The 13,724-nt window shown below is 42.1% G+C and overlaps 1 protein-coding gene across 1 annotated transcript in view; it reads right to left on the bottom strand.

The window, feature by feature from the left end:
* Positions 1-10,244, bottom strand: part of Ahr (aryl hydrocarbon receptor) — a 36,618-nt gene extending 26,374 nt beyond the window's left edge. Inside the window, exons 1-2 of the mRNA XM_028768823.1 lie at positions 10,140-10,244; positions 2,185-2,372 (exon numbers count right to left, since the gene is read on the bottom strand). Coding sequence (XP_028624656.1) covers positions 2,185-2,372; positions 10,140-10,201 — 250 coding nt within the window. The 5' untranslated portion in view covers positions 10,202-10,244. The remainder of the gene's footprint in view (positions 1-2,184; positions 2,373-10,139) is intronic.
* Positions 10,245-13,724: the final 3,480 nt, after the last annotated feature.

The following is a 13,724-nucleotide window of genomic DNA, read 5'->3' on the forward strand; positions in this document are numbered from 1 at the left end:
TATAGATCACATGGAATCACTATTATATGAGTCACTATACACTACAGGCCACATGGAATCACTACTGTATGAGTTGGTGTACACTACAGACCACATGGAATTACTATTGTCAGACTCTGTACACTACAGATCACATGGAATCACTACTATAGAACTCAGTGTCCACTCTAAACCACACGGAATGACTACAGTAAGAGTCAGTGTACGCTACAGACTAAATGAAATCACTGCTGTGAGATTTGATGCACACTGCAGACCACAGGAAACCACTCTGCTGGGTGTCTGTGTGCACCGACAGAATACTATTGTTAAAATTACACGCCTTAAGAAAATACACAACCACGAAAGCAAAAGTTGCTCAAATCAGAAACATCAAATCACATAAAGATAAATCTGAAGAGAAATGACTGTCTTTGCAGTCCTCTAGGGCACATTACAGATACGAGTAGGTGCTGCCTGGGGAGCTGGATGGCCACCACTAGCATCATCTGAATTTGCAGAAGGGGAAACTTCTGCATCTCACTATGATGCTGAGTGACGTATAAGCACACAGTTTGAGATCTTGCTACTAATCCATTCACTAAAATTTGTGAAAAAATATGGTCCTTTCAAAAGCATATTGCTTAATAAATCAACCTGTGGTTTACAAACATAAAAAGAAAAAATAAGGTCCTTGGGAAATGGCTTAGCAAGGAAGATTCCTTGTTATTTAAGCATGACATCTTGAGTACAAATCCCCAGAATCCATGAAAAAGATTATTAAGGAATTATTTTGCATGACAAAATATGTTAGAACATTAATTTGAAATAGGAACTCCATTTTAAAAGTTTTGTGGTGATAAAATGCTGGATGACTAATATGTAATAAACAGCAGTCAGCCACACAGTCACACAGCCGCGGGCGGGGGGGCGGGGCCCCCCGCCCGGGCCCACAGCCCCGCCCACAGCCCCCACTCACAGCCTCACAGCCCCCCTCACAGCTGAGTCCATGCCTAAAGCACAAGGTGCTCCTTGGCACAATTAAAGTCAAATAGTTTGTCAATGGCACTGTGAAAAATGAAACCTGACACTACTGATTCCATATTTAAGTGTTCTTTCTGACCATAAACCATTTTAACTACATTTTCGTGATACTAACGTACTTTAATATAAAGCTGTAGAAGTCCATATAATTTTGAAAGGCTAAATGAATTCACATACAGAAACTATGGGAACAATATATTACTATCTCCTGTGTGTTGGGGGGGAGAGGAAGGAGAGAGTGTGTGTTAATTTTTGTGTGTCAGGGAGGGAGGGCGGACGGGGGGGGGGAGGGAGGGAGGGAGGGAGGGAGAAAGAGAGAGAGTGTATATGTGTGTAAGTCACAGAGAAAGAGTGTATGTGAGAGAGAGAGAAAGAGAGATGTGTGTGAGAGAGACAGAGACAGAGAGAGACAGAGAAGGAAAGGGAGAGGGAGAGAGTGTATATGTATGTCAGAGAAAGTGTGTGTGTGTGTGTGTGTGTGTGTGTATATGTGTGTGAGAGAGACAGAGAAAGACAGAGAAGGAAAGGGAGAGGGAGAAGGAGAGTGTATATGTATGTCAGAGAAAGTATGTGTGTCTGAGTGTGTGTGTGTATGTGTCGGGGGGTGCATGTGCACTTGCCTGCATGCCCACATGCAGAGGCCACAGGAAGACTTTCTGCATCCTTCCCTATCACTCCTGCCTTATTCCCACTGAACCTGCAAATGAGCTGGCAACTAGCAGGCCCAGAGTCCTGTCTCTGTTCCCACAGTGCTAAGATTAAAGTCACGCAAGGCAATGCATTAAGTGGGTATTGAGATTTGAACTCAGACAGTCATGTTTACCCACCAAATCCTCTGTTGTGCACTAAGACAGCCCCAGCCTCAATCACAGTCTTAAAATATTTTATTATTTCTTTTTTTAAAAAAATGATACCTGAGTATAACTTCTAAATACCTGACTTTCAAAGAATGATACCATGTATCATCCAAATGTCTGATGAATGAGACAGGAGAGTTAATAACTGTAACAAATGTAGCTTTGTCACTTCATTATTTTCTACAGCAATAAATACAACATTTGTGCTCCTGGATATTTTTTATAGTTACTAACATGAAAAGGACCATATCTTACATTAGTATTCTCTGAGTTATTGCTATAAAAGTCAACCGCACTGACATACCATCAAAGAAGCTCTTGGCCCTCAGGTAGCTGACGCTGAGTCTAAGAACAGAGAGTTTGTCCAGCTTATTAATAACATCCTGTGGGAAGGGCAGCAGGCTGGCCAGGCGGTCTAACTCTGTGTTCAGCCGGTCTCTATGTCGCTTAGAAGGATTTGACTTAACTCCTTCAGCAGGGACAGGCTTTACTCTGAAAAACAAACAATACGAAAAACCTTTAGAGAACACAGAACAAAAGTGTCTATCACATTAAAACATCTTCTCAGGGACCTCTCCACCCATGAAACATCACGTATTTCTCAATAAACCCACTTACCACACTGACGCCCAACTTTTCTTTTCTCACTTTTATGAAATTATGAAATAAGCACAATTATAAAGTAAGTGTCAGATAATACCAAGCTCTGCCAATAATACAAAGAAACCCATAGCATTCATCTAAAAATATACTAAAGCCACTGAGTTGTACAAATAAAACGGAAGTATTTTCATACTGATAGAGCCTTTAAGTAGAAAAATATTTTAAGGCAATTTTTACCTAGAAAAACTACTAGTAAGCATGCATTTGGCTTTAGAGAGTGTAATGTCTAGTGACTTACCTAGTTAATCATTTACATATTGGTAAGCACAGATTCGCCAATTTCTACTTCCTTAATTCTCCTTAAAGATTTTAGTTAGTCTTCTCACGAAGACTAAGATTAGCTATGCAGTTATCACAGTGACTTTTATGACCTCAATACAGAACCAGTGATAATCTCTTTTTGATTGGATTTCAGACCTGCTCTATGAGACGGAGCCTGCGCCTGACACCATGTATGAGCCCAAGAACCTGTGTAGACAGGATCCTCGGGGAAAACCTATTACTCTTAAATGGACATAGCAATAAAATGACTCCTAATGACTTATTGCTCCACCCGTAGATAAGCGCATTGCTCAACTCTTGACACAGAAGCTTCTTTTTCTAGTAGACAGCCATGAACGGACACACCCACAACTGGCAAACATGTAGCAAAAACACAGAGTCTAAAAGTGTGCTCAACCCTAATTGGGATGTTTATAACACATCTTTCCCCTCGTGGCTCAGGGATCTATGTGAAAGAAGGGACAAACATTTCCCAAGAGTCAAAGGCAGTGGATGGCTTCAGACATAACAGGGCAGAGGACGTATCAACTCACAGAGACTGTGACAACATGTCCAAGTCCTGTGAAAGGTCAAGCCAGACAAAGCCCTAGCAGAGAGGAGAGGAGGTCAACGTGAGATCCTACCTCCAGCTGAGAAGCTACTGTTACTTGATTGCTACTGGGAGAAAGAAAATCAAGTTTTCTACAATGGAAAGACACACACCCCGGAGTCTTGGCCAGCTAGATGAGAAACCAACACTAGGTGAAGCCAAGAGAACCCTGAAGAAAACTGAGAGGACTGTAAAAAGCTGGAGGGGTCAAAGACACCATGAGAACACTGACCACAGACTCAATTAAGGACTCACAGGGCCTCTCAGAGGCTGAAGCAACAACCAAGGACCCTATATAGGTCTGAGCTAGAACCTTTGCATATATTTTATGGCCTCACAGCTTGCTGTTCTGTGGGACTCCTAACAGTGGTGGTGGTGGGGGGGCTTATCTCTGACTCTTTTGTCTCCACTAGGGATACTTTTCCTCCCACTGGGTGGCCTTGTTCAGCCTTGATATGGATGAGGATTTGTGCCTCGTCTTATTGCAATTTCTTGGGTTGACATCACTGGGAGGTCTACTTTTTCTTTTTTTTTTTCCCTTGGGAGGGAAATGGAGGAGTGAGTCTAGGGAAGAGGGGTGTGGGGAAGGGCTGGGAGGAGTAGAGTTAGAGGAAATTGTAGTTGGGATGTGAAGAACAAATATTAAAATTGAGTATGTGCGCACACACACACACACATAGAGCGGGAGGGATGAGAGGTACTTGGGTGGGTAGAGGTAGGGAGGATCTGGAGGGAGTTTGGGAAGGAATGAATATGATCAAAATACACTGTATCAAATTCTCAAAGGAAAAAAAATTCTGAAGAAGACTCCTGACTCTGGCCTCCATGTGCACTTGCATACATGTACAATACATGTGCATACGTACACGTATATACAGACACACACACACAGTAGAGGAATAATTTCAAGATGAAGAGAACAGAAAACACACTCAACTCTTGGTTCCATGCGTTCTTCATTTTGTCCCCCCAGCTCTAGTGCAAGGGCATTGATCTCTGAATGAGAATTTCAAATGCTAATCATCATAAACTCTGTGCTTGCTTTAAAATGATGAGTGGTATATGGCATAAAGATGAATTTCATTGCTAGGCTACGTTCAGCTTGATGTTTTATTTCCCTATATGAGACAAAAGGCATCCACAGAACCTTCTGAGACTTCTACCTGGAAGCTCCACTGAGTCAGACTCTCTTTCCAGTGTCCTGCTGCTGCTTTCTAGCTGTGATGGGTTCTTTACTGTTGGTTTTAGTTAAGGAGAGATGTATGTGTAAATAGCAGGTTCTTACACAAGAAGCACATATTTAAAAAGCCAAAAAAATTAAATAGGTCTAGAAATAATGATTCTGTAGGTAATCTTGAAAAGATTAGGATGAATGTTTTCTCTCCCTATTTCTTAAGTATTTGCATGTTCTTTTTTAAGTATTACTCTTTGAGCCCACATAACAGATCCAATATACCACAATTACCAAGATAAGACCAGGAAAATATTAAGGGATGATCAACTGGTAATTTAGTAAACCTCAAATACTTACTATGCAGGAAGCCCTGGTCCCTGCAAAGACAAATGCAGCAATTCTGATTCTCTTACCAGGAGCAAACATACTCTAGAGTGCGGCAAACACGTATAATCCATTGCTCAGTGATGGAGGTGGTTTAGCAGTGGTGAGCAAGAGTTTCTAGAGGTGCAGATCTCTAAATCAGGTGTTAAATATAGGCAGGACATTCTGGATTCATAACACCAGAATACAACAGTTTCTGGAGCTACCATTCTCCTTCAGAAATAAAGGAAAACAAGGGCAGAAATCCTGTCTCTCACACATCTAAGACATTGCGCCCACATGGTAAAGAACATGACAATGGAAAATAGTGTAAACGACCAGTGTATATGAGTGGGAGGGACATGTAATCACAGAACATTACTTAGCTCAACAACAAAGAATTTTACACAGTCAAAAACAACGAGAGGCTGAAAGCATATTTAATCCAAAACTCTGAGGTGAGATCAGGAAGAAATGAAGCAAACTCAGGAGAGACGGAAAACTGATGTCCTCACGAAAGGCACCAAAGACAAGGCCCAGCACACTGAGCGCAAGATGGCAGGCACTGTGTGCACATTACTGACTTTTAAAATGTGTACGCATTTTAGAGGAATTTAGTTCAGAACAAGAAAAAAGAACAAATTAAGAAGCTGAAAAATATTAGACAAAGTCAAGTCAATACAGGAAACATAAAATCCTACTATTGCACATAAGCACAGTTCCAACATACAAGCTCAACCACCTCCATCACTTGCTTGCAAAACTCATAATATTTTTATGTAAAATACATGGATACAGACATGGCTCTTTGACAAACAATGTGGATGTTATTCACGAAAATTTTATAATCTAATTTGACACTGTATCTGACTGTAACACATGGTTCATCCTTAGAAGTATATAAACCCTTGTCCCCCAAAATTCCACCTAAACAGGTTTGTCCTATGGAAATAACACATTTATGTAAGAGTTTACAAATCTCCGGGGTATTCTCTGAAACACCAGTTAAATTACTGAGATGTTAGAAGTGACAGAATGTGCCCTATAAAGGAAAATACCGAAGGTACTCAGTAGAACAACATGCAGTTATTCAAAGTGCTTCACAGGGAGATGTGTGTACCCGTGCAGGGAAACGGGGGTTGGGGGACGCTAAGAAAAAGGACATGAATACAGAAGCAAGCGATGAGCAGGTACAGATTGAGTCCTGAAGTGGCAATCAACTGTTTCTGCCTCAGTGCTATTAGAGAAGATGCAGTGGATAACCGACAAGGCCCAGGACAGGGGCCATCGTGCACAGTGATTAACCTGTTCATCTCAACAGTCCTGCACCAAGGCTAAGAACTTACTACCTGAACCGACTTTGAATGTGTACCTTAGGTCCCAGTGGCATAAGACAGAAGTGATAACATTATTTCCATAGTACTACTATGAAAATGAGATTAAACTATGTATGGAAAAGTCTGTGTTCAATGCTCCTATCAGAACATACTGGGAAAAAACAGCAATGTTTGCTGTATGACACTGCTAAGCAAAGCAAATAGTTTTTAGAGTTTAGAAGTAGGAGAATACTGTTAAAGATCTGTATAGTGCTCACTTCTAACTAATGGTGTTAACTAAGCACAGGAAGGAGACTGTACTGCTCAGTGGCTGGGGAAAGTAAGATTCTCTAGTGTCTGTATGTGCCGATTCACGCCTTCAACACATAACCAGCAGTACTTAAAGAACAGACCTCTCCACTTGGATCTCCAGAAGTCTTCTTTTTTTCTAGTTTAGTTATAAGTGGAGGAGATTGTCCTGCTAGTCTTAATAATAATAATGATAATAATAATAATAATAATAATAATAATAAAATAATTAACTTGACCAAGAAAAGGGAGAGAGAAAGAACATGAAATGGTGTGGGTCAGGAAGAGGAGAGGACCTGGGATGAGTTGAAGGAGGGGAAAGAATATGATCAAAATATATTGTATGAAAAAAAGAATTTGAATACAGACAAACAACAATAACAAAGGAGACCTGACTAACAGCAGGCAGAAACCAGGTCTCCTCCTTTAGTTTAAATCTGGTGCTTATTTTGTTCAGGTTGATGTGAGCCCGCATGTTAGACCCACCTAGAGGTTAGTGTAAGGCACATCCACAGTCTCAGCACAGATACTCTTTCAATAATCCTATATGAGAGAAAATGAAAAATAATACCTATCTGCAAAGTCCTTTAATTCTAAGTGCTCTCTAGAAAAGGGCACCATACTATAGCTCTATGGAAAATTTAGTATTGTGTACTGTAACAACACTCTTAGTAAGTTTTATTATACAGATGAGGCTCACAATGTTTTAATAGAATGGAGGGAGGGCTTACATATTACTTCAGCATTCCAGAATACTAATAAGGTAAAAGTTGTCATTGGTGTGTACCTTAGCAGCAGATCATGAGACCCTTGGCATGGCTGGCTTGAATAAGACCACAACTGCAGATTTTATTTATTGAACAGCTACTATTTGCTAACAATCCTAAACTACAGTAGCAGTAAGACAGTTTCTGTATCAATAAAAGCTTCAAAAATATATTTAAAGTTTTAATCACCAGAGGAGATCGTTCCATCTTCTATTTCATTCAACCACCTTCATAAGATGGAATAGCTAAACAAATGCACACAACATTTTCCTCTCCAAAGAGAATAAGCAAGAACAGGGTTTAAGTGAAAACAGACACTAAATGTAGGACCACTAGCTAAGACACATCTCGGAAGATTCTATTCCCAGGTTGGTCTTTGAAAATTCTGTCCTTGAGGATGAGGATACGGGCTGCTTCGGATCTCTTAATTTACTAACTTTTACTGCACTGAAGAAGAAGGAAACAGTTATTCACAGTGCAGCATATACAAAACACTACTGGCATGAAACTGAACACATTTCAAACCAACTTCCTACTACAGATAACTGTCATGGTGAGACCAGCCACTAGAGGGGGCTTATTTTGCATCTAGATCCTCATTTGAAGACTAAAAGAGCTTCAGGCTAAAAATCATGTCACTCTACTCCAAAGTTTCATGGAACTGTATATTTAAATATACATTTAAATATATTATATAAATTTATATTATATAAATATACATTTTCTTAACACTATAGAATTACAGAGCATATGCTCTGTATAAAACGGCTATCTCTTAAAGGGTCCGAGTTAATTAAATTAGAAAGCAAGGTCAACACATCTTTGTGTTTTTCCTAAAACTGAGGTATTTGGGGCCTCACTGCACACCAGCTAAGTAGTTTAACTTAAAGACTCATATTAAAGCTCAATGGTCTAATTGTTAAGGGTAAACTTTGATTACGTGTATTATAAAGTTCACTATTTTCTATTCAGGGAGGGAAATATAAGTACTTTCACTGGAGGATCTAAGTGCCAGCACTAAAAGTCTTCGACAAAGCAAAGTGATAACCTTTAAGGCATATATGAAGGGTAAGAGTTGATTAAAGGTGCTCTGTACAGATCTGATAAACAGAAGTCAAGAACCAAATAAAATAAAAGTTAGTGGGGACAACAGTTTAGTTGTAAGAAATTATCAAATACAAATAGCGAGGCAATATAATAAAAGGTGTCTCTTAATCTAAAGGGAACTGTTGTGTTAAAAGGGAAGGTCTCTCTATTAACTAGAAACTAAAAACATTCAACGTTATAATGAATAACATCTAAGATGGTGAACTTTGTATAGAAAGCAGTTTATGTCCTCAGTAACACAATGAAAATCAGTTACTAAAACACTCATGGCGAGCTTCAGATTTTATGCCCATGTACCTAACATCTGAGATTTTTCATCTCATGCTGAGTTAGTATTACGATTAATGAAAATGGGGAACAAGCACTTGAAAGCCTCTGAAACGTTAACCGTCAGGAACAAAGTCAAACTGAGCAAACATGTTTTAATAAAAAGAAAACATTTTACAAAATAGCGATGCACTGAAAGCCAGGGACCAAAGAACTGCTGGGGCGGAAAACTGCTGAGTCAACGATATTTGTGTCCTTTAAAGTGCACCATAAACCTTCCAAATTCTGATCAGACTAGCTTTACACAGGAACATCTCCTCTCAATATTAATTTGTAAGTCAAGATTTGAGGAACTAGAACAGTTGAAATTCTTTAGGGGAATTAAAATCCACAAATAACCCAACGTCTAAGCTAGTAACTAGATGTAAACAGTGTATAAATCTTAAGATGTTATTTTTTTTTTTGTTCACTTGATGATAGCTGTCAGGTTTCAAGCAAAATGCACACTTCTGATTGCCTGAGAGTGCTCCTAAAATAATTTTATTTTATTCTTTAACTAAGAAATGGTAAGTTGTGGAAACTCCAAGATAATTATGAATGAATGCCTCAATACAGCCAACTCCTAAACGGAACCCTGTCTCTTCTCTAAGAAACCCATGGATCTCTTCTCTAAGAAAAAATATTTATAAATATCTCCCATCTGAGACAAATAGCCAATAGAAAAAAAAAAAAGAAGACCAGAGTCTGTAATCACTGTCAGAATTGGCCAAAGTTTTTAAGCGAGGGGAAATGAATTACAGGTAGACAGTAGAAATAACTTACAAGCCAGTCTAGTTCTTTTTCCTCTTTTTAATGTTTTAAAATTTTATAGACCCTAAAAGCACTCCAAAAGGAGGAAGAAAGCTTCACTTAAGAGTGCCTAAGAAGGTCACCAAGGCGCCAACCAGCCAGGGCACCTGTCCACTGCAAACTCCAACCTGCTACCAATTCTGCGCCTACACCGAGTCCTGCAAAATTGCTGCCTAGGAAGTAAAGGAGAGCAAAACAGAAAGCTAGGCGCTAAGAACGGAAAGGAATTCCTTCAAAGGCACAGGTCCCCTCCTTCAAGACAGCACGTGTTTAGCTCTGCCCACCGTCTCACCTCAGTGAGCTGTCTACTCATCCTCCGTGTCCCCTAAAGCTCACGGTGGTGGAGATCTAGAGTGGAGGATTTCCAGGCAGGCTTAACTAAGCCAGAGCGGCACTAGGTAGGTCAGAGCTGTCAACGTATCAGGGTCAGGGAAGGTCGCCGAGCTACAAGGTGCAGGCGCCCGAAAGCAGGGATTTTTTTTTTTAATGCATTGCTTGAGACCCAGCTCCTGGATGGCTGCACGCGTGGGGACCTCCCGCACCCGCAGAGCGCGCCTGCCCGCCGTCACTCACGTTTTCTGCACCGGCTTGCGCCGCTTGCGGCTGGCATAGGTGATGTTGGCGCCGCTGCTCATGGTGCCCGCGCCCTGCCCGCTCCACCTGCGTCCCGGAGGCGGCGCCCTGCCCGCGCTGCGCCCAGGTGAGCCGCCACCGCCGAGGGCGGGACCGACCGCGATGCGCAGGTGCGGGCGACAGAGGGGACGCGGGGCTGCCCGGGCTGCCCGCGGAGAGGGAACCCGCACGCCAGCCGCGCCCGGTCCCGAGGGTCAGGAGGAGCGACGGTGCTCAAAGGCTACCCTGCTCAGGCGATGTGCTGCCGCTCCGCTCAGACCCCAGCCGGGCTGCCACCCCCAAGTCCGTCCACCAGTCCGTCCTCCGGGTCGCTCCGGGCTTAGCCTCTCCGGGACACGCGTGGGGCACTGAGCGTCGAGGGGAACCGCACACACGCGCTGCCGCCCTCGGAGAGCCCGCTCCTCCGCAGCCGCGACCCCGCGCAGCTCCGCCCCGGGCTCCAGCCCCGCCCCACCTGCTTGGCCCCGCCCCTCACAGTTCCCAGGAGGGCCCCACCCTCTTCGCAGCACGTGATGACGCAAGACGTAGTGACTCCCTACAGTTCTTGCAGCCAGAGCTTCTGGGGTTGAGGTGGTGTTTACCCAGTACCTGTTTTCCAAACTAGAAGGGGGTGTGAGGCCACATTATGCCTAGGGAAATTCCTTGTACCCAGACATCAAGATTTACCAGGCAAAGAGCTTAGCTCCTCCTAGAGTTGAGTCATCTCATTTTTGACAAAGAGTTTACTTTGAGCTGGTGGAAATACTGCGACTGGAGAGCATTCTAGGGGCAAAGCTTCAGAAATGCCCTTTCAAAGTTAAGCCTTGAAAGTTTTATAATTGTTTCCCCTACCACATTTAGTGTATGTCTACAGAAGACAATAAAATATCTTTTCCTCCTTTAGACTTCAGGAAGATGAGAAAGAAACATAGGAGTGCTGAAGGTATGAGAAATTGGAGGATAGGTGCTAAGACTGATCAGAGAGCTGAGCTTTTGTTGGTAGTCCGGTACAGTTGGTGGGAGAAAAAAAAATGGAATGGATATTCAGAAAAATCTAAGAACAAATCATAAAGCCTTAATGAAGAAGTTGGGTCTGATTCTGCAGGCAGCAGAAAGCTTTTAAAGGCTTAATTTGGAAGATGATATTCCTGCTCTCTTGGGAAAGCCACTGTGGGAAAAGGTGGCAATTCTGTTACACGGGAGCAAAACGGATGAATCGCTGGGAAATTGATGAAGTCGTCCAGGTGCAAGTCCAGTGGTACACCAATGGGGATGAGGGAGAAGAGAGACGATAAGGAATGAGGGACGCTAGCTGTTAACCACCAAAGAATAGAGGCAGAGAAGTGCATTTCGGGAATCAGGGAGGTGATGATGGACGTGGTGGAGATGCAGATGAAGTCTGATGTGTTTTATAGACTTGAGAGAGAAATACGAAGAGAGGATACATGACAGCAAGGAACAGGATATCCAGAAAGCTAAGAACAACAAGTGGTGCCGCGGCTGTGGAGAAAGAGGAACACTTCCTCGCTGTGGGTAGCTGTGTAAACTGGTCCAGCCACTGTGGAACTCTGTACGGAGTTTCTCAACAAACTAAAAACAGATCCGCAAGATGACCTGGTATACTACTTCTGTGCACATACCTGAAGGCCCCTCATTCATAGCAGGTAAGAGGTGGACCTGGACTAGATGCACATCGACATATGGACGGATAAATAAAATGTAGTGCATATACACAAAGGCATTTTATGGGACCCCAAAGAAAACTGAAATCGTGCCATTTGCAGGTAAGTGAGTGGAACTGGAGACTGCCGTGTTTTCTCTCAGGTATTCTCTAGAATTTGATTTTTACACATGAAGGTGATGATCAGAGTGGAAAAAAGGAGCTCTTGGGTTGGAAGTGAGAAGAGTAAAGGCAAGAGAATACATATGAGAAGAGGGGTTCCTGTGGGAGCGAGCAGAGCAGCAGGAGTGGGGTAAGGGATTGGGGAGAACCAGAGCATAATGTGTACATTTCATTAAACCATCACTTGTATGCTAATATTAGAAACAAATTAAGAGTTAAAATTAATAATTTTCTCAACTATGTTTCTAGCTGAGTAACAATGAGATGCACTCCCAGAAGGAAATTATAAAGCTGGCCTCATACTTCTTAGGTTTGAAATAGATATAGGACATCTAAGAAAAGATACTGAATGGAGCAACCGGAGAGGTAGAAGCCGGAGCCATGATCGAGAAGCCGTTTGCTAGTGGACAAAGGAGACAGCACGGTGATGTCATGTGGGTTCTGCAAAAGAACTGCCAGGACTAAAACCTGAAAAGCTGAAGACCACACCCACCATGAGAGCTGGGTCCACTGGTGGAGTGGAAGATGAAAAACGGCCCTGTAATTTCAACAACATGGAAGGCTGAGACAAGAGAACAGAGACTCAATGGCCAGTCTGAACTATATCGTGAGGCTCCATTGTTAATAACAGTGTAGAGTTGGTTTAGTGGGGGTGGAGAGTGGGTTCTACTTCTTTACAAAAGAGGGAGGGGATGTTGACTCTGTAAAAGAAAAAAAAGACAAAGGCAATAAGTAACAATAGCTATTTATAGGAAAGCAGAGAAAGTGCCCAAGCAGAAATGAGATCAGGGCTGTGGTCGACTTGCTAACAACAGGGGCAGTTCTTGAGGTGCTTTGTTTTTTAAAAAGTCCTCCATAGCTTCCACAGGGTTTCAACATAGTGTGCTGAGGCAGGAAGGGGGCTACAAGTTCAAGGCCAGTCTAAGCAACAAGGTATGATTTCTGTTCTTAAATGGGGGGCTTGCACAGAGTGTCTTTACTGAGTCAGACTCTGACCTTAATAAGGTCTTCCAGGTGATGCAACAGTTTGAGGTTGAGTGTTGTGTAAGGTGGGGGGGTGGAGAGAGTAAATGAGTGACACTGAGAAGACTAGTAAACATTACGATGAAAATAAATGAAAGGGCATTTTAGCCTTAGCTATAGTTATGCTTAGTTATAGTTATGGTTATGCCCAGTGGTCAGTAGTTTCCACTCTTAATTTCATTTTAGAAATGCACACATCAGAAGTGATCTTGGAAATGGCAATAGGAAAGTGGGCATCAGTGCTTTTTACCAGTACATAAGCCTCTGAAAAATAACCCAGAACTGTGGAGTGAGCTTACAGGGAGTATTAATCCTACTGAGAGTTGCCTTTTACTTAACCCAATAAATAAATAAAATAAATGAATAAGTAAATAAAAACACATTTCTAAAGAAGACCATTTACACTGGTCAGCAAATCCAAGAGTACAGGCCAAACATCTCCATGTTTCCTTCTCTTCCATTTCTTTGTCTGCATAAATGGAATGGATGGACCACATAAGCATTCTATCCCAACATGCATGAAGTGGGAAAGAATAATTTCCTCCTAGCACAACCAGAAATGTAAAACACACGTTAAAACAGTCCAACAGAACAGACTGGATAAGTCACAGCTCTTCCACAGTAAAGGACTGTACTAAATGTGCTGTACTCTTCGTGGGTTGTTGATTGGTTTTGTTTTT

Source organism: Grammomys surdaster, unplaced genomic scaffold (genome assembly GCF_004785775.1).
Source record: "Grammomys surdaster isolate TR1022 unplaced genomic scaffold, NIH_TR_1.0 188, whole genome shotgun sequence".
Classification (NCBI taxonomy): domain Eukaryota; kingdom Metazoa; phylum Chordata; class Mammalia; order Rodentia; family Muridae; genus Grammomys; species Grammomys surdaster.